At 35.9% G+C, this 22,258-nt stretch overlaps 1 protein-coding gene across 1 annotated transcript in view; it reads left to right on the forward strand.

The window, feature by feature from the left end:
- ALDH1A1 (aldehyde dehydrogenase 1 family member A1) overlaps window positions 1–22,258 on the forward strand; it is a 55,294-nt gene that overhangs the window by 32,190 nt on the left and 846 nt on the right. Inside the window, 5 exon segments of the mRNA NM_001286977.1 lie at window positions 783–885; window positions 2,658–2,842; window positions 7,673–7,837; window positions 15,077–15,234; window positions 17,750–17,824. Of these exon segments, the coding sequence (NP_001273906.1) occupies window positions 783–885; window positions 2,658–2,842; window positions 7,673–7,837; window positions 15,077–15,234; window positions 17,750–17,824 (686 nt within the window).

The raw sequence follows: 22,258 nt of genomic DNA on the forward strand, positions 1-22,258 counted from the left end.
AAAGAGAGAGAAAGAGAGAGAGACCTGTCAGTCAATCTGTTGTTAACAAACCCTACTGTGACAGGCAATGCTAACTTTGCAATGATAGGACTTTATGACCACCACCAAGGAGGTGATATCTGTTTGGGAAATTGATGTGTATACACATAATACAATCTGAGGGAGACTCTGAAACAATCTCCTTGAGTGTTCTTGGGAGATCATAAGAGGGAAAAAGGCCCATGTCTGCCTAGAGTCAACAGAGTGGGCTTTAAAGAAGAGTTCACATATGAGCTGGACCCCAAGGATGGGTGGGACCTGGTCACCCAGCCAGGTCAGGGTGAGCATATAATGAGAAAGAGAGTTGAGATTTAAGGAGTGAAAATGCCAGTTTGGATAGAGTTCTCTGGATTTCAGTAGAGGGATGAAAAGTCAAGTAGACAAGTTATGTGGTTGGATCATGATATGTCCAGTTTATCAGCAGAAGGATGAAGTTCTTTTTTTTTTTGAAAGATGAAGTTCCGATTAAAATGAAAAATACCTCCTGTCCAGTCATGTACATCAAGATCAGCTGTCATCTTCTATGTATCTGTTCTCATGAATGTTTTTCTGATTCATCATGTTTGTGCTCGGATGAAGGAGTCTTTGATATTTGAAGGCACCAAATCTTGAAAAATGCTATTTAATGTTTCTCCCTAATGAAACTTAATTATGGCACAAACCTCATATAAATTTAAAATGCTAAATAAACCCGCCTTCATGAGAACAGATTAAGCCTCTTCCTTTGTAATGCTCCATTACAGGTTGGCAAAATGATCAAAGAAGCTGCCGGGAAAAGCAATCTGAAGAGGGTGACCCTGGAGCTTGGTGGAAAGAGCCCCTTCATTGTGTTTGCTGACTCCGACTGTGAGTGAAAGCCACTCTTAACTTTTCACCCCTCATCTTAGTGTCTGGTAATGCCTGATGGACGGTAACCTTGAAGTTTATAAAAGGGTTTGCTTCTAACATCAAATCAGAACCTAGAATTACTCTTGAAAATCTCTCGAACTGTCCTAAAGTGTAACACCTAGATAAGTCTAACACTAGACACTCTTTCTTCCTGGTTTGGAATACATTACTATTTTCACAGCTGAACTTTAAGCAGCTGTTTTGTACTTAGGAGCCATGATGTATTTTTTTTAATTCCATGCCTTTACATGTTAACATTGGATTAGGCATGGTGACATACCCTCAGTTATGTTGGACCAGGACCAACTAGAGAGATGGCTAATTTCACATTTTGTCATTTCCCTTCGTTCTGGGTCATGCACACATTAAATGAAATGACCAGAAGAGAGTGACACTTAGCATTTAAGGAATTTCTCTCTCTTCTATTTTTTTCCTAGCAAGTGTGGTCAAATTTACGTATATTCCATCTATAGTTATCATGTGACTCCACTATACGATATCCCAGGTTCATTCTGATTATATTATTGAATAGAATCCCACAATTATTTTCTAAATGGGAGTCAGTGAGCAGAAATAGATTGTCAAGCATTCATCTAGCTCTTTGACAGCTGCAGTATGAGGCAATAAACAGAAATGGCTGAATGTGATCTTAGCTGAAGCTTTTCAGAACACACTGGCTTATTATATAGTCTACAAATATGATAAGAGTCCTGACTTTTTACCAAATCTTTCTAGAAACTGTTTCCACTACAACTTAAGTAGATGTAGTTAATTCACAAAGTAAATATAACAATACTCGAGTGCTATGATGTTGAATTAATTCTTCAACATTTAAAAAATTAAAATGCAGAGAAACCTTTCTTTAGGTTGTTTAGGATTTAGTAATGACACAACCTGTTTCTTCCTTTCAAGCCCCATTCTACCATCTCAAATGCACAGATAAGAAGAGTTTATAGGCATCTATGAAATAATATGGTATATTTTAAATAAAGTTGGAAAATGTTTTTCCTGGAACAGGGCTGTTAAGGTGGGTGAGTGATTTTGAATATTAATTTTTTTCAGAAATATCACATTTCCTGTTAATTAGGGTGTCTGAAATTGTTTTTAAATTATTCAATGCACTAGATAGTTCATATTTTCTTTGTCGTTTTGTTAAAATCTAAGGCCTGACATATTCATAGTCATCTAATTATGAACAGAGATATTTATATCTCTCAGAGATATTTATAAAAATCATTTGCAGGGATATCTGGGTGGCTCAGTCAGTTAAGCATCTGACTCTTGGTTTCACCTGAGGGCATGATCTCAGGGTCCTGGGATCGAGCTCCACATTGAGCTCCATGCTCGGAAGGAAGCCTGCTTGAGATTCTCTCTCTCTGCCCCTCGCCCCCACGTTTGCATGTTGTCTCTCTCTCTCTCTCTCTTTTGCTCAAATAAGTAAATAAATCTAAAAAAAATCATTTGCAGTAGGCTAGGATCTTATGACACTCTCTATATTCTTGGTTGTGTATATTAATTTTTTCAGAGTCCATATTCGTGGTTATCATTTCCATATCAAAGGATAAGAATGGTTAATCACCTGACTGATAAGAAGTGGGATGTATTGAATCTATGTCTGACTATGCAGCTCATAATTTTCTTATGCCATCATATTGCCTCTGAGAGATACGTATAAAAATATATAATCTTTAGAAAATATCTCTTCCTCAATGTGAATACCTTCTTTGCAGTGGACAGTGCTGTTGAAGTTGCACACCAGGCGTTATTCTATCACCAAGGCCAGTGCTGTATAGCTGCATCCAGGCTTTTTGTGGAAGAATCAATTTACGATGAGTTTGTTCGGAGGAGTGTTGAACGGGCTAAAAAGTATGTTCTTGGAAACCCTCTGACCCCAGGAGTCAGTCAAGGCCCTCAAGTGAGTATATAATAGAAGGAATAGCATTCACAGGGCACAAGAATAAGGTTCCTCTCTAAGTTTACTTTTTTATTGAATAAGTTTATTTCCTTACCACAGATCTTCCTTGGTGACAATACTGTGTCAGTTTGGTACTTAAAAAAAAAAAAAATGTATCTAACTCCCAGTGTTAAAGAAAGCATCCTGATTTTGTGTTGCCCGCTCTTTATGTCCTTAAACAGTTTCAGAGAGGTACCTGGTGGCTCAGTGGTTGAGCGTCTGCCTTTGGCTCAGGTCTTGATCCCGGGGACCTGGGATTGAGCTGTCTCTGCCTCTCTTTCTGTGTCTCTCATGAATAAATAAACAAAATCTTAAATAAAGAAACAGTTTAAGAAGCATGTTGGCAATTAAAGATGTGATGAGAAACAACAAACACTGTAAATTTCTTGTTTCCTTAAGCTATATACCTCTTAATTCCTGTATGTGGTTTCTATCCACTTGGAAGTTCAGATAGAATCCTATCATTTATTTTTCCCTCAAGATCAGTCCTTTGTCTTAGCTTCCAGCCACAGATGGGAGCAGCTAGCATAGCTCTACATTCTCTCTTCAGACACTCTGATGGGCTTTCTAATGGTGGCCCTGAGTGTCCTAGAAGGTCATGAGTTCCTGCCTTTGTGGCAAACTTCTCATTTTAGGTGGGAAAGGCCAGTTATTCCCTAAGGTTTTCATTTTCTTCTGTCCTCTTAGAACCAGTATCAATAAGAGTGTCCTTCTCTTGTCCAAAGTCTACCTTTGCATCTTCCTTCCTTCATTGTCTGTTATGCAAGCTCCTCAATCTTTGGTTCTGAGATTACTCCAGGCCTCCGGGATCCTGATCTAGAGCAGTGGTTCTCAACTGGAACAGTTTCGCCCCTCACCAAGGAAACATTTGACATTTTTAGTTGTCTCAACTAGGGTAGTTGAGAGGGGGTGGTTTTACTGGCATCTAATGGAGGGCAGAGGCCAGAGATGCTATTAAACATCTTACAATGCATAGCAGAGCTCCACAACTAAGAGTTATTGGCCACAAAATGCCAATAAGGCCGCTGTTGGGAAATCCTTTCCTTAGAGTGTAGACGTTAAGCTTAGAGACTTTATTCTTTCACACTAAAATTTATACACTGTTCCATGCTGTTGATTTGAAGCAAACCCTATTCTTAACATAGTCACTAAGCCAAAAATACATTTTATCAACCAAAATGTATTCAACACTACTATGAGCTAAACCCTGGGATAAGAACCTGGCAATGCCAAAAGGAACAAGGAGGATATGCTACTGACCTCATGGAGTTTACTGCCTGGAAGTGTTAAAAGGCTGTCCTGGGATTTTCTGCTCATGCCAAGAGAGCCATGTAAGAAAATCTTAGGATTAAAGCCTAAAAACCGTAAAATAACTCAGCTGACAAATGAAGTAATACATTGTTTTATCTTAATCACACTATATTTCGTTTTTATCCTTGAATTAATGAGTACATAGAAGTAGTTGCTAATTTTGCTCCTATTGAGTAGCTTTTCAAATGGATGCCAAGACATATTATACATTTGATTTTGACATGGTCTCCAGTTTTAAAAAAGGATGGAACTCTAAGATTTTCAGCTGTGATTATTTCTTTCTTTAAATAACTGCCTATTTATGTAAAAGTAAAGCATTTTCCCCATTTGATGTATCTATAGATAAATTGATAGGTAAATAGATAGATAGATAGATAGATAGATAGATAGATAGATAGATAGATGATAGATAAATCTGAAGAGGATCAAGGAGGAGAAGAAGAAGTGAAGGGAATAGAATATCCAAGATACTTAATATTAAACATTGTTGGGTGATACTTTCTCCACTAGAGGATCTGTACCATTCAGCTAGAGAGACTCAAGAATTGACCTAGAATACCTCATTATTCATGAGAGAAGGGAGTTAAAATAGACTTTAAGAAAATTTCTATTCATAGAATTCTTAAGTAAACAGTGATCTAACTGCTTAATTTAAGACTTTAATCTGTATAACTGAATAGATTTTCATCACACATTGTACTGAGTAAGTACAATAAGTAGATATTTGAGAAGTAAGACTGAAAGGCCCTTGGGGCCTCTTTACCCTTAAAAATATCTGTTGTTATATGATGAGCTTAATGGAAAGAGGCATTTATGCACTAAGCATATTTTATATGTATATAAGTAAATGTTAATACATGTTTCATATATATTATATATAATTTATATAGAATGTATTTAAATTTCTTCATTGGTAAAGTGATTTTCCAATTGGATTCCATAGACCAAAGTATGCATTCTTAAAAACCTGGAAAAAATCAGTATTTTCATTTGAAAAAGAAATAATTAGACCCACATCAAATGTTACAACATTATCAGCAGAAGTTGCATCTTGTCTCAATGCAGAGAGATGGACTTTCAAAATAGAAGTTGGATTTAAAATCTAATCTCCCTGAGGCTCTGTGTTCTCATTTGTAAACCAGAACTAGTGACACCAATTTTGCAGGATCACTGTGCAGTGAAAGGCAATAATCTATCTGAGTGCTTGGTTCATAGTACATGCATAAATGTCTGTTAAATAAATGAAAATTACATACTGCCATTGATACCTATGGTGACAATTATTATCACAGATCAAGAACTCCATATATCTGCTCTCATTGCTTTTGTTGATCTATGGTTTCCAAATAATCTGAAGGATGTATCAGTGTCACTTCTCAAACTGTCTTCTTTCTCAACTCATCAGTCCTAAGGAATAAAGAATTAAAGAATTTGCACATTCTAACACTTCAAAATGTATACTTTGAGACTATTACAATGCCATGCCCTATTACGTTTCATGGACTAGCCCATGAATTAATGGCCCATCACATAGTAAAGAGCCCCTGCTACATCCTAGCATTATTGAGAAGTTCCTGAGGGCCAAAAGGAAAGCCAAATTCAGATATGGCCAATCTGATACCTTCTGAGGAAGACTTGTATTTATGGTGAAGCAAAATTAGCCAGACTGCACAGAGCATGTCCCTTAGTATAACTGAAAACACTAGGCCTAAACTGTAGTATAATGTCCTCAATATTTCCTGTGCATTTGAATCATCTGAGAATCTCATTAGAAAAGGAAATTCTGATGCAGTAGGCCTAGGGTGAGACCTAAGAGATGCATTTTACCTCCACATAATGCTAGAGTTGCTGGTTAAAGAACCACGTTGTTGGTAGCCAAATGCTAAAATATGAATTCCTGTATTCTTCAAAGTTACTGACAATTGAAGTATTCCAACAAACAAATCCTTTCAGTCTTTTCCTCCCAGTTAATGAGCAAGGCTAGGACTGTCACCAAATATCCACTCTGGTCACAGGTAGAGAAAAGTTAGGACTTAGGGAATACATCTCAAAATGAAACCCCCCCAAAATCATGATGTTTTTGAGGCCAGAGTGAAATTATTTTGGTATAATCCAGAGAAGTTTTGCATGGAGGATATGTGGATTCTTGGCTATTGTCTGGCAAACAAGAATATTTCAACTAGGTAAGACTAACACCACGACTTAGTCTGACTGTAGTAAACACTCTGCAGCAATCTAAATATCAAGCCAACAGTTCCTAAACCAACATTGCAATTCCCTTAATCTGCTGGAAATGAAGGAACATTTTCTTTTTGGAATATTCAATTAACTATTATGCACTGATGAGGATTGAGCAACATTGTACCAAATGTTATGCCAAATTGTAGAAAATGATTTCTGGTTTTCAAATTGCACTTAATCCAGTTGGGTATGGGAGCTGGGTTGTGTGCACTTGGAATTTGGAAAATGGAGGAGATTTCAGTATCAGACAAGAAGATAAAAAGCAACACTTTTTAAGTAGTGAGAAGAGAGAAACTGGACCGACCAGAGACAGAGACCCTCCACCTTAATTCTTGTAACTTGTCTTTTTCCTTTAAAACTTAACCCTGGCCACACCTGAGACAGGGCAGTCTTCACCACTGATTCAGAGTCCCAGGATCACTCAACCTTTTAGCCTCCCAAAATAGGAATTGAGATAGTACAGAGCCCCAATTCCACTGCATGGTGGGAAGATGTATGCTCCTGGTATCCCAGCCACAAGTCTGGACTTAAGTGGGTTCTTTTTTTCCTTATAAAAAATATTGTTCAACAAACCATGAAGGCTCTGTTATTCTTGTCATATACTTAGATATGGCCTATGTAATGAAGCAGGATGGTAACAATCAAGACAGACTAGAAGTTGGGACTGGACCCACTGAGACTGCCCCAGGGGGACCCGGACTGAGGAGGGTGATCCGGCTGCGGTCAGCATGGATCTGGCCAGAGGAGGCTGTCAGAAATGAGAAGAACCAAACAGAGGTCTAAGGGTCTTCAAAGTCTTACAGCATCTGCTCTCCAACTGCCATATTTGATTAAACCCAGTATCAAAGTTCTCTTCTCCTTTTTGCTCCTTATTTCAGTTAGGACTAGTCTTCAGTACGTATGTTTGACTATTAATAGGTATTTTTTTCCCATGTAAATGAATGACAGTTGTGGGGAAAAGATTTACATTTGTTTGCAGTGGCGATATGCTTTCCTTACGTGACTGTAAAACAAATGCTAAATACAAATTTTTATCTCTAAATATTCTTTCTAGAAAAGTCAAGAGAATAAACAGAATGAATCTGAGCCTTTGTAAGCTGTTTTGGTGGAGTATTTCATTTCATAACAATATTCTAGCATTTTGAGGCTCTCATTAACAGGCTGCACCATGTATTACGTTTGTAAACTTAATTAATTTATTCATTTATTTTCTTTTCCATATGATGCTTTTCCTATTAGATTGATAAGAAACAATATGAAAAAATCCTTGACCTCATTGAGAGTGGAAAGAAAGAAGGAGCCAAACTGGAGTGTGGTGGAGGCCCATGGGGGAATAAAGGCTTCTTCATCCAGCCCACCGTTTTCTCAAATGTGACGGACGAGATGCGCATCGCCAAAGAGGAGGTAAATACTTTCATTCTACACTGTTCCCTTACTTGCCATATTTTTTCTATGGCTGTATACAGAGTGTCCCTTTAAAATTCTCAGTTCTTGGGGACCCTGGGTGGCTCTGTTGGTGGAGTGTCCAACTCTTAGTTTTGGCTCAGGTCCTGATCTCAGAGTGGTGAGAGGGAACCCCAGAGAGCTGGCCCTCTCCCTCCCCCCAGCTCACACACACAGTGTCTCTCTTTCTCTTAAATAAATAGGTAAATCTTTAAAAAATAAATTAAAATTCTCAGTTCTTTTAACATCTTTCTTGGTAAATGTTACCTTTCACCTCTGTTACCTGTAAACGTTCATTTGTAATCAAGACTAAAAATAGGAAGGAAGTTGTGAGGCCAGACAAGAATTTCCAGCCAAAGACAGGTCAGGATGCTTAATAATTTCTAGGTGCTTCTTCCACAGCTTTAAAGTAATGGAAAACAAAACCTCCTCTTCATTGGTGCTTTTTCTCTGGAAATAATATAGTTGAAGATCATTGGAAAACAATTACATGACACACACACAGGATATTTTTTTAAAAATTAAGCTTCTTATTTTGTGATCATTGTAGATTCCAGTGTTGTTATGAGAAATAATGCAGGCAGATCCCAGGTGCTTTTTACCCAATTTCCTTCAAATGGCAACACCTCACATAACTATAGCATAATATCGCAGCAAGAATGTTGGCATTGAAACAGGAAAAACATGGAACATTTCATCACCACATAATTCCCTCATGGTTCTTTAATAGCCAATCCATGTCCCTCCTCTACCACCCTATCCTTAACTCCAGGCTTTTCCTTAACTACTAATCTGTTTTCCATCTCCATGATTTTGTCATTTCAAGAATTTTACATGAGTGGATTCATACTCCAGCCTTTCAGGTTTGGCTTTTTTTTTTTTTTTCCACTCAGCTTAATTTTCTATAGATTCATCTAGATTGTTGCATGTAAGGAGAGCTTGTTCCTTTTTATTGCAAAGCAGTACTACACAGATTGGATGCACCACTGTTAACCATTCACCTACCAAAGAACATATGGATTGTTTCCAGTTTGGGGTTACTAGGAATAATGCTGCTATAAACACTGGTGTAGGGCAGCCCGGATGGCTCAGCGGTTTAGTGCCGCCTTCAGCCCAGGGCGTGATCCTGGAGACCCGGATTGAGTCCCATGTCAGGCTTCCTGCATGGAGCCTGCTTCTCCCTCCGCCTGTGTCTCTGCCTCTCTCTCTGTGTCTCTCATGAATAAATAAATAAAATCTTGAAAAAAAAATAAACACTGGTGTACAGGTTTTTATATGAACAGAATTCTTCATTTCTCTGGGATAGATATCCAGGAGTACTATTACTGGGTCATATGGTAGATGTAATTTTTTTAAAGAATATGGCAAACTGGTTTCCAGAGTGGCTGAACACTTTCACATTCCCATTAGCAATGTATGAGTGATCCAGTTTCTCTGCTACCTTACTCACATTTGGATTATTTTAAATTTTAGCTCTTCTGATAGGCATGACTGCTCATTGTGAATTAAATTTGCATTTCTCTAATAGCTAATGATATTGTTCATCTTTTCATTGGCTTATTTGCCATCTGATATCTTCTGTAATGAAATACTTCTTTATATCTTTTGCCCGTGTTCTTATTGGATAGTTTGCCTTTCACTGTTGAGTTTTGAGATTTCTTTATGTATTTTGGATACTAGTCTTTTGTTGGTTATGTGATTAGCAATTTTTTTTTCCAGTCCATAGCTTGTCTTCTCGTCTTGTTAACAGGGTCTTTCTCAATTTTTCATTTTGGTTGGTTGTTTTTATTAATAATAACCATTTTCCCCTTGTATGGACAGTGTTTGGTATCAAACATACGAACCCTTCATTTACTCCTAAATCTAAAAGATTTTTATTATTTTAATTTTTTTCCCAGAAGTTTTATAATGGGGATGCCTGGGTGGCTCAGCGGTTAAGAGTCTGCCTTTGGCTCAGGGCGTGATCCTGAAGTCCTGGAATTGAGTCCCACATCAGGTTCCCTGCATGCCTGCTTCTCCCTCTGCCTATGTCTCTGCCTCTCTCTCTCTCTGTGTGTCTCTTTCATGAATAAATAAAATCTTAAAAAAAAAGTTTTATAATATATTTCACACTTAAGTCTATGATCCATTTTAGGTTAATTTTTATGTAAGGGGTGAGACCTAATTCCAGGTTGTTGGGTTTTGTTTTGTTTAATTGCTTCAGCATCATTTGTTGAAAGGTGGCTTCTTCCATTTCTGTCACTTTTGCAACTTTGTCAAAATTCAGTTGTCCTTATCTGTATATAAATTTCTAGTTTTCCTTATCTGTTCCACTGATAATTTCAAGTGGAACAGATATCTGTCCCACAGATCTATGTGTCTCTTGGTTATGGTAGCTATATAATACATCTTAGAATTGGGAAGACTGAATCCCCTCTATTTATTCTTTTTCAAAATTGTTTTAGCTAACCTAGTTTTTCCTTTTCCATATAAATTTTAGAATAACCTTGTCCACATATCTTTTTAAAATCTTGCTGGACTTTTGAGAGGAATTGTGTTAAACATATCTATCAATTTGGTAAGAATTAACATCTTTATTGTATGGAATCTTTCAGTCATTGAACACGGTCTGTATATACCTTTTTTGATTTCTTTCATCAGGACTTTGTAGTTTTCAATCCAATACATGTTTTATTGAATTTATGCCTAGGTATGTTTTTGAGCTATTATAAGTCTAATCTTTAACTTTGGCATGCATATGCTTATTGCTATATAAATAGATATAATTTATTTTGTATATTTTCTTGATGTCATTGAACTGGGTATTTCTAGGAGGTTTTTGGAGACTCCTTGGAAATTTGTATGTAGACAATTGTGTCATCTACAAATAGGAATAACTGTATTCTTTCCCTTCTCATCTGTATGCTTTTTATTCCTTTTTCTTGCCTTTTTCATTTGCTAGAATTCTAGCACTATGTTGAATAAGAGTAGCAAGAGTGGGCATCTTTGCTTTGTTCTCTATCATGGGGAAAAAGCATTCAGTCTTTGCACTGAATATGATAATCACTATGAGATTTTCATAAATGCCCTCAATCAGATTTTGGAAGTGCCTTTCTATTCTGAATTTTTTGAGAGGAAAAGGAGGATGTTTTTTGTCAAATGCTTTTTCTGCATCAACTAAGATTATGTGGTATTTTAAAAATCATTTTATCAATGTCATGTCTTGTATTAATTGATTTTTGAATATTGAATCATCCTTAAATCTCACTTGGTCATGGTATATAATTGGTTGTAGGCATTGCTGAATACTATTTGCTAATACTTTTTAAGAGTATTTGCTGTAGCTGATACTGGTCTATAGTTTGATATTGGCTTATAGTTTTGTTTGATGGTTTTTATTAATAAGAAGGACCATATAGGGGTGCTGGGTGGTTCAGTCCATTAACCATCTGTTTTTGGCTCAGGTCATGATCTTAGGGTCCTGGGATTGACCCCCACATCAGGCTCCCTGCTCATGCTCAGTGGGGAGCTTGCTTCTCTCTCTCCCCACTGCTCGCGCTCTTTCTAGCTGTCTCTCTCCCTAATAAGTAAATAAAATCTTTAGGGAAAAAAAAAAGAACCATTTAGTGATTGTTCACTATGTGCCAGATAGAGAGCTAAGAGCCTTATAGTCAGTATAAAATATAATATAGTCCTATGAAATATAATAAATATAAATGATTTATTTATATAATATATACAGATATATATTTCTGACATTTGTATTTATTTTTAGAAAGTTGAATGTATATTATATATAAAAATATATTTATATAAAGAAATATAAAATATTTACATAAACATGAAATATTCTCATTTAGTTCTCATTACAACCTCTTGAGAGAAGTATCATGATATTTTTTCTTTTCATTGTATCACTCCAATACTAGAAGAAAGCCTGTAGTCTTTTCTTCCCAGAGACAAATACTATCTTTCATTATTTTCACCTATTTAGACTGGCATTATTTTTCTAATAAAAATCTCAGAACATTTATAAGGTGTATAATTCCTATATTGCATTTTAACGATTGGCAACTAAATAAAATTAAATGTGGTATTCTGATCCAAGAATTTTCCTAAATAATGACATGGTAGTTGTTTTCAGTTCCTATATGTTATATTTATTTTATTACCCTTGTGAACATAACATGTCAAACTCTTTTGAACTGTTTTGTATCTTTAAGCCTTTTGTATTTTGAGTTCTTCTTTGAGTCACAGAGTCAACTGATTTATGATTCTTGTTATCATCCTAAATAGTAGATGAAAAATGTAAGGTCCAGAGTAGAAAGGGGGGTAGGTCACATGGACAGATAAAGGCAACTTGGAAGTATAGCCTAATTCTCATGACCACCATTCCCCACTCTTTCTATGTGACCTACTGTTGCTCATATTAACTTTATTATCCACCCAACCCCAACTAACCTAACACTGTAGACATGGAGCTCATAGGAACCATTCTGCTTAAAGGTGATAAGACTATTAATATTAGAAGGAAGATTATGGATAATTTAGGTCAAAAGTCAAATTTATAGATCCAAAAGATCTATAACTGAGATCCAAAGAGCTTGGGTGACTTGTTACTGTTACAAAATTATAGATAGCATCATAAAGCTAGATGGATCTCTTAAGCCCACCTCTCCAATCCTACTATGTCCATTGGTTTGCTCCAGGCCAATGGCCAGCCAGTGTGTCTTTAAACAGCATCAACGGGTAAACTCATTATTTCTTAGGCTTTTCCATGTTTGGACAATGCTAAGCATTAGAAATTTCTACCTCTGGCCTCATATAAGTCCCTTCTCTTATGTTCTACTCGTTAGCCCCATACATGCAGTATGCCTTTTTCCACATAAAAGCCATCCATATATTTGAAAATAACATTTATCCCCTACATGACTCCTCACCCTCCATATGTTCTTGGCCCTGTTTTCAGCTCTTGAACTTCCTAATTTTCCTAGACAAATATATTGTTATTAAATATTTGGTGAGCACAAACTGATTAACATTAAGAAGATGTTATCCAGAGATGTGATATATAACTACATAAATAGGAAAGGCTAGCTTGCATTTGGGAATTATAAATAACCTCCTTCATGGACAGAGGGGTTTTATTTTTTAAAGTTTTTATTTATTTATTTATTTATTTATTTATTTATTTATTTATTTACTTGCTTACTCATTTCGGAGACAGAGAGAGAGAGAGAGAGAGAGAGAGAGAATGAGCAGGGGGAGGGATGGGGAGAGGGAGAGCATCTCAGACAGGCTCCTCACTGAGTGTGGAGCTCAACAAGGGGCTCTATCTCATGACCCCGAGATCATGACCTGAACTGAAATCTCGAGTCAGATGCTTAACTGACTGAACCACCCAGGTGCCCTGGACAGAGCGGTTTTAATAAATACAGAGATAGATTCATTGACTTTGGGCTATGAAGGTGTTCCATAATACACTATAACAAGAAGTCACTGGCAACTCAAATATACTGAATCATAATCTTTCATCTAATGAACTTGTATTTCATGTTTATAATGTGATGGAGAATCTGAGAGGGTTATTTTCTTTACCTCCCAAAATGCCATCAAGCAAGGGGAAAGTGCAGAATCAGATTTGCAAACAGTAAATAAATAGGAAAAACAAAACAGACGCATTTGGATAATCAAACATAGTTTCTCCACACCAATGCAACCCTCAACTGATTTTTTGAATGTAAGTTTTGCACAAATCAACAAATATTTGTCTTATTAGAGCTGCTGTTCTCCCATACCATGGGAAAGGACAAAGGAAAACAAAGATTCAATAAAGGAAACATTTATTGTGTTCCAATAATATACATGGTGGAGTAGCTTTTTTACTACTGCAAAGAAGTCTTGAACCATGTGCTTTGTTCAACTAAAATTGTATAAGATATTAACACATTTGTTACAATATCTGCTGTATATCTGGTTCCCAGTTACAATATTATAATTCGATTTACAGTCTTAGAATTTGCACTCAGCCTCTATGGAATGGTAGCCCCCTACTCTCAATACTTAGATCAGTGTTGAACACCAGAAAACTACTTATCTTTTCTGATTTTGCCTCCCCTAACTTACATTTCCCAAAAAATTCTAGTAACCCTCAGAAAGGCCCCTCTTTGGGATCCCTGGGTGGCGCAGTGGTTTAGCGCCTGCCTTTGGCCCAGGGCGCGATCCTGGAGACCCAGGATCGAATCCCACGTTGGGCTCCCGGTGCATGGAGCCTGCTTCTCCCTCTGCCTATGTCTCTGCCTCTCTCTCTCTCTCTCTGTGTGTGACTATCATAAAAAATAAAAATTAAAAAAAAAAGAAACACCCCTCTTTGTTTAAATTTAATGTATGTTTTATAGAAACATAATACAGGAGCTTAGTTTTTAAGAGAAAATCCAATTGTTTTTCTCTCATCTGGGGATGAGATACAGAATAAGGCTGGCTTTGGGCTGAGCTAACTAGGAGAATCTAGCAAAAATGAAAGAGCAATTAATTTAGGCTTGAATGAGCAAATTGTGATTTTGGCTTCCAATCCTGTGATTATAGTCATTGTTAATGAACCCATGCTTTGGTTAGTGGTTGAGGATTTAAGCTCACACATTAATGGATCATTTTGCTTGGTACATGGGTATTGCTTGAGATTTGGCTAAAGGGTAGAATCTGAACAAAAATTCACATTGTTTCACTTAATTTGGCTGGTTATAAAAAGATCTATATCCAGTAAAATAGGTGATACCTCAGTTGATGATACACTAAAACAAAATAGTTAGTATCAATTATTGCTTACTCATTTATCTGGTAGAAGAAGTGTTGGTTTCTTGTGTTTGCTTTTATGTAGTGACTTGATGTGGAAAACTATAATATTCCTAAATGCAAAAGAAGCTTTAAAGTTAATGACTTTATGCACAATGGTAAGTTCTTAGAAGTCTAATTCCAACAACAAGAAATGAATATTGCCTTATTTATTTGTACCTCATTTTGTTTCAAAGGGAATTTAACACATGACCATTGCCTATCTTAACCTCCCATTCCAGCAGCTACCATTTTGATTCTTACACTTTCGAAATATGAAATAAAATCTTAATTTAGGATTGTTTGTAGGGGAATAAAACTACAATACCATTTAAAATATTTAGTTTTAACCTGTTACTTTGATTTATTTCATTCATTTTTATGGTATAGATATTTGGACCAGTGCAGCAAATTATGAAGTTTAAATCTTTAGATGATGTGATCAAGAGAGCAAACAATACCCACTATGGCTTAGCAGCAGGAATCTTTACCAAAGATATTGATAAAGCCATAACAGTCTCCTCCGCTCTGCAGGCTGGGACAGTGTGGTAAGTCAAATCTACATAATATCACCTTTTCAATGTTAACCACATTAACATGTTACTCTGAACTTTGCTATTTACTTAACTATTTATTTTTGAGGTATCGACATTATATTAGTTTTAGGTGTACAACACAATAATATGATATTTGTATACACTACAATGTGATCACTACAATAAGTCTAGTTCTCATCAGTCACTCTGCAGAATTAATTTTTTTTTCTTGTGATGAGAACTTTTGAGATTTACTATCTTGGCAACTATCAAATATGCAGTACAAAATCATGTACTGTAATTGACATGCTGTACATTATATCCCCATTACTTATTTATCTTATACCTGAAGTTTGTACCTCTTGATCCCATTCACTTGTATCTTCCACTCCCAATCCCACCCCTCTTGGCAACCACCAGTCTGTTATTTGTATCTATAGGTTTTTGTTTTGTTTGTTTTATTTTTTAGATTCCACATGCAAGTGAAATCCTACAGTATTTGTTTTTCTATGATTTATTTTAAAGGACTGTCCATGTTGTCACCAATGGCAAGGATTTCCTTCTTTTTTATGGCTAAGTAGTATTCCATTGTATGCATACACCACATCTTTATCCATTCATCCTTTGATGGACACTTAGCTTGTTTCCGTATCTTGGCTATTGCAATAAATGTTGCAATGAATATAGGGTGCATATATCTTTTTAAACTGATATTTTTATTTACTTTGGATAAATGCCCAGAAGTAGAATTGCTGGATCATATGATAATTCTATTTTTAATCTTTTGAGGAACTTCCATACTGTTTTCCATAAGGCTGCACCAATTTCCATTCTAAAAAACAACAAACAAACAAACATGCAAAACCCACACATCTATGCATCACCTTACTTACACATTGAAATAATCTGGCTAAATATTATCAGTTCCATTGTACAGAAGAGAAAACATATGCTTAGAGAGGCCAGATACCTTTCTCAGTATTGCCTAGCTACTAAGAGGACAAAGCCAGGGCTTGTAGGCCTAGAACCCCTCCTTCTTTATAAAAAGAAAGGACTGTGGAAGAATCAGTTGGCAAGTCTGATCACTTTTCTCTAACTGAATATTTATTTCTTAACTCTCATATACTTAAAATAGTTTCATTTTCAGTATAAGGTCAAAAAAGCAAACTCATTTTCTACATCTTTCAACAAAGACGAGGTTCAAGTTTTTTACTTGGAATGTTATATACCTGCTGGATTGGGGAGCACATGACATCATTCTGCCCAGTGGCGTGGAAATTCCCAGTCAAGAATTCCTCTGTTATTAAAACAGAGGCATGTTCTTACTGCTATTTATTCTAGAACATAATTCTAATTTTGGCATTGTCCCAGACATAGTTTCCACTTGGTGTTTTCAGGATAACTATTGAATCCCAGGGTTGCTGGGGTTTCACCAATCTAATTTCAGAGTAGGGATCTGATTTTGTAGTTTGAAGAACAATTAAAGCTGAGACAAGTTGTCCTTTGAAAGCACACATTTATTTAAGAACTATGCTCCAGAAGGTGAGACTTGGATAAGAAACTGTGGTCCAATGAGAACATGGAACTCTAGGAACTTGGATAGTAAATGCTTTAACTGAGGAAATGTCTGAATATTGTCTCAAGATCAAATTCATAATCAAACTTCCATGCCTAATGCAATGTATCTAGGAGTCACATTGTTGTTCTCCTATTATAATAACATCAAGGGAGAGGAAAATTTTAAAAGAACATTGTTTCTCCTTTAAGTAATATTTTTTTCTTCTTATGTATAATGAGAATCATATAGGTAATTAAATGTTGCTGTTCACTTTGGCCACCAGGCGATTGAAAGCTAAATAAATTGTTCATGCCCTGCAAAAATGCATTCTAACTTTTCCTCCTTGTCCTGACCTTCTCTCATAATTTTTCCTTTAATTCTAGTTATTCATGTTTTTGTAATTATACATGTTCATAGAACATCCTTAAACATTTTATAAAGTATGGCAAGGGATAAACAAATTAATAGTGAAATCCAACTCCTGCCAAGGACTGTTTAAGTAATTTATTAAACCAATTAATGGAAAAAGTGAACTGAGTAATGTGATACATATTACAATTGCAGAAGATAATTGATTCTAGCCTGTTATATACAAATCCTCAAGAGAATTATAACGCTTATGAATATAGGCAGTAAAGAACACAACACAACAAATTGCAGTCTCTGGCAAACCATAGTCTTTCTCCTATGGCATGTTGGCTATACTAACTTTCATAATTCAAACTACAACTTCTCTGGGATGTGCTACTGAAATGACTACCGAGCTGTACCATTCTATGTCTTTCTAGGCAGTATACATATATATCTTCACATTCTAATTTATAGTACTGCTTTTTTTAAAAAATAACAATGAGTATATTATATATGTCATATTGAAATTAACAGGTTGTTAAGGAGCTTTGAAATTCCAAATTCAGAAGTTATTTTGTAGGTTAAGTATAATCTATAATATACTTCTTTTTTTCTCAGGGTGAATTGCTATAGTGTGGTATCTCCCCAGTGTCCTTTTGGTGGATTCAAGATGTCTGGAAATGGAAGAGAACTGTAAGAATAACTTTCTATTAAGATAAATACTTACCTTGACCAAATGATTATCACTCGGAGAAATTAATCCATAGTTGCTACTTGAATTAAAACCTGCCTCTGTTCTTTCCTGGAGATTCGTACTGTCAGATAGCTTTTAAATGCTGGATTTAGCCCATAAGTGCAACAGATTGATGGCAGAAAGGAAATATAACATATTAATCTTCTACTATTCATAAGGGACCACTTTGCATTGGTTATTGAAATATTGTCTACCTTTTTTTAGAATTTCTTGCTGTATATAAGAATGTAATCTATCTGGGAAATATTTCCTAAAAGGAGGCAGAAACTGTAAATTGGTGACTGTAAGAAATGTGAAAATATGAGAACACTCTATACTTCTTAAATAAGTAAATTAGTGTCTTTATCACAAAAGCTTCTAAGTACTTCTAAGTAATGAGTGATTCTCATTTATTGAAATATTTTGATATGGAATCTAAAAATGTAAATTACCTGAATTAGTTATTTTTGCACTAAAATATAAACTGAAAGAGAAATTTGACTAAGGAAAACATGTTTTATAATCATGACTAGCTTGAAAAAATATACATATATATATATATATATTCATGTACAAGCCTTCAAGTTGCTTTTGAGACCTGTGTATATAGACTCTTTAAAAATGTGCATATGCATATGTATACACAGAACATGGTGGCAATATACTTGGTTAATTTTGTTCAAACAATTTTAACCATTTTATTTCTTAAAATGTTCTTGTATTTCTCAATACCTTTAAAAAGTCCTGAGGAATAAAGATACATCATATACAAACCTTATGCACTCAAACATAGTAAAGCTGCTAGTTCTGTAAATAGCAAGTAAAAATGAGTCTCAGTTTCTAAAGGTCATGAATCCATTAAATAGCCATCTACTTTGTCATTTAAATAAATCAGCAAAATTAACAATGAAGCAATCATCATTGGGGAGCCAGTAGAAAGGAAGAATGATAAAGTGGTCCATCCTCATTCTCAGTACACATTCGTTAGGTCTTTGCTCTGTAAAATAGGGCCGATGAGCCCCAGATATCTGATACCATATCCCACCCTTCATATAACTGCGGGGGGCAGGAGGAATGTGTAAAAAGATAAGTCATGCAAAATAACCTACACACTATGAAGTAAATAGTCATAGACTGGGAGTTTATAAGCAGAAAAGTAAATTAAAAGGCAGAGAGAGCACAATGCTGAAGGACAGGAAATGTGGGCACCACCAGAATATAAGGTTTGTGGCATTGCCCTATCTCTCACTGTTTTCATCTGTCCGAAAAGATCAGCAATTGTAGAGAAGGGTAGGAGTGGGAAAATAAAGCAGAGAGTCCATGAGCTCCTTTCTGTACTTAAGATCCTATGGTTTTAATCCTAAAGGGAATTCAATGGATAAGAACTTCCTGGCAGTTGACAGAGTAAGAGATGATCTCACAGAAAATACAGGACTTGATCTAGGGCATGAAACAGATATAGGATGTCAGTAAGCAGAGAAGGGAGCATTTTTGAACAGGATGTTGTATGTGGCATGTTGAGGGGTTCGTGAATTTGGCTGGTTCATGGGGATTTATGGGAGTGGAGAGTTATGATTTCAGAGATAAATAGGATACAGATTAAGAAGTCTTGTATTCAAGAAAATTGGCTTACATTTTGTTAGTGGAGTGGTGAAAAGCCATGGATATCTTAGAAAGTTTTTGAGGAAAGAGAGTGGTAAAAGCTGGACTCATAAAAAGAACGTGGTGTAGTAGAGGAAGCATGATTGGACACTAGCCCACCAGCACTTGAATCTCCACTCCACTTCATGCAGCTTGTTTCAAGTTGTCCAATTTTTGAGCCTCTCTCTGCTCCTATTTGAAATGGAGATGTTGACAAGTCTTTTAAGATGGCTGTTTGAGAGTGAAGTGACACACTGTGTGCCCATCCTTGAGCATTCTGTTACCAGGTGGGACTCAGCAAATGGTTCCTTCCTTTTTTTCCTGGTTCCTTTTCTTTATAATATCCATTATTAGAGAGTCCCTTTGCAGAACTAACTACTGTACAAAAAGAGGTAACAAATGTTAGGTTATTCGGAAGAACAGTTTGTTGCTGGCCCAGTTATCTAACACATTTCCCTAGGAAAATGAAGATAAACAATCAAAAGAGACAAAATGACTAAAGAAGACCAAATAGGTCAATTTTATTGAATGCAGTTTGGTCCAACAATTGAGACATAGGGAAATAAAGTAAGAGAACGGAGTGGAAAATATGAATCCAACATCAGTAATTCCTCAAAGTTCTAGAATGTGAATATAGATAATTTCCTTCTATATCTATGTAAATGCAAAGGAGAGTGATGCTGTAATTTTTTTTTTTTTTTTACTTCAAAAATTCTGGCTAAGAATGCTGTTACTGTCTACCTGAAACCAAATTCGGTGAACTTCATGGACAACTCATTTGCTACAAGATGCTTAAAGAAAATTACTGAAGCAATAACCTTACATGATTCCCAAGAGTTCAATTACAATTTATCTTCAAAAACAGAAAGGTATAATTGATCAGTTGGGAACAGAGTACTCAAAGAACCAAAAATAGTGGTAGTATGCAAACCTCGATGTGGTAGTAATACTAAGGGCCCGAAACTGGGATTGGATCTCAGATCATGGTGCTGGCACTGGAATGAGTCAAATAGTAGAAGTTCCTTCCTTTGTGTCATTGTGCTAATTTTCACTTCAGTTAACATAAGTCACTTGAGACTTTACCAGTATACCATTGCAAACTTAATTGGTTCTTGGCACCGCACAGGATATTTATTTTCTCCTGTCCCTTGCAGAACAGGGGAACATGAAAGTGTTACAAACTACTGGACTTATAGAAAAAGCTCAGATGAATATTTTTTGTTTGGTTATATTTGCCAAGTCAGTCCAGCAAACATTATCCCTGTGCCTACTTAAGTAGCGCCAGGCTCAGTTCTGGGTACAGAGTGAAAAACATATGTAACTTGTTTACTAGGACTCTGTTACTACAGGATAGATAGACCCAGGTGAGAAGCAAAGGTAGCATGTGGAAGTTTGTTGGAAATACAGACTCTCAGGCCTCTCCCCAGACCTACTGAAACAGAATCCGCATTCTAATAAGGTCCCACGTGATTGGTACCTTGAGGATTTTAGAAGCACAGAACCAGTAACTCACAGACCATCAAGATAAAGAGAAATACAAACAAATGTTTTTGTGTTATATCATAGACACAGGAAAGTATGATCAAAATACTTGGGAACAGGACTTACTTCAGCCTGAGAATGACAATAATCACACTTCGTACTCTCCTGAGAGTTTCAAGTGTCCATGTCAACCAAAATACAATGAAAAGCCCATTGGCAAAAATCTTGAGTTAATTTATCTAACTTTGTGAGATAAAATACTTACTAAAATATTATCCTTTAATGGGTTTCAGATAACTGAGGCTGAGCCCTTTAATTACTTTGAAGAACATGTTCATTGAAGCTTTTAGAAGGTATTTTCAGAAGCTTAATTGCCCAAGAAAATAATCAGTGTAAGAGGATTAGGTTACCCAGGAGAAAAAGATGTCTTCTACATACCTGTCTACATCACCAGAAGGGAGGGGTACAAAAGGATCAAGATCATTTTGCTCTGTAAGCCTGCATGTGCCTGAGTGTTATAATTTGAAGAGTGCTCCTATGAACATGCAATTTAATCCTCTCATCGAAACAATATAGAGAATAACAAACTCAATGCTTTTAGTCATTTCTTCAAAAGAGGGTAAATAGCAGTTTCCAAAACTGGTAGGAGCTCTTGATAAACCCATAATGGGATACTAGGATCCTAAGTGACTGACTCAGGTTAATTCTTGATTGTTTGGGTTGGATTTAAGAGTTATATAAGCAAATGGCAGTGGTTGTATGAATAGAAAAATCCCCAAACTGCAAAAAGCCCAAAGGCCTGAATTTAAACTAATGAACCATCTCGTTCCTCTCTCAAAACAAAGCAAACAAACAAAAAAGAACAAAAACAAACTCTAACAATAAAGGTCAGGGTTTTCTTTTGTTTTGTTTTATTTTCCCAAAAATCAAGAGATACTATTAAAACTACAGCTAGAAAATATTTTGTTTCAAACCGTATTAGGCAGAATAGAACAAAAATGCTCCCTCATCACTTCTGGGCCAATCACACACCACTAAAAATGCTAAGCTAAACTCTACTTGGAATTTATAGTTTTACTCCACTATTCAAGTGATTCTATAGTATGACTTTTTGTCTTGTACTATATCTGCCTTATTTATTCAAACCTAAAGTAGAAATGGTAAAATTCTTCTTAGACTGAATTATCTCCCTGTTTGAGGTAAGTTTTTTTTGTAGCAAAATAGGACAATGTCAAAATTGGACAATTAATGTGAAAATCAGCAGAATGTAC

Source organism: Canis lupus, chromosome 1 (assembly GCF_011100685.1).
Source record: "Canis lupus familiaris isolate Mischka breed German Shepherd chromosome 1, alternate assembly UU_Cfam_GSD_1.0, whole genome shotgun sequence".
Taxonomy (NCBI): domain Eukaryota; kingdom Metazoa; phylum Chordata; class Mammalia; order Carnivora; family Canidae; genus Canis; species Canis lupus.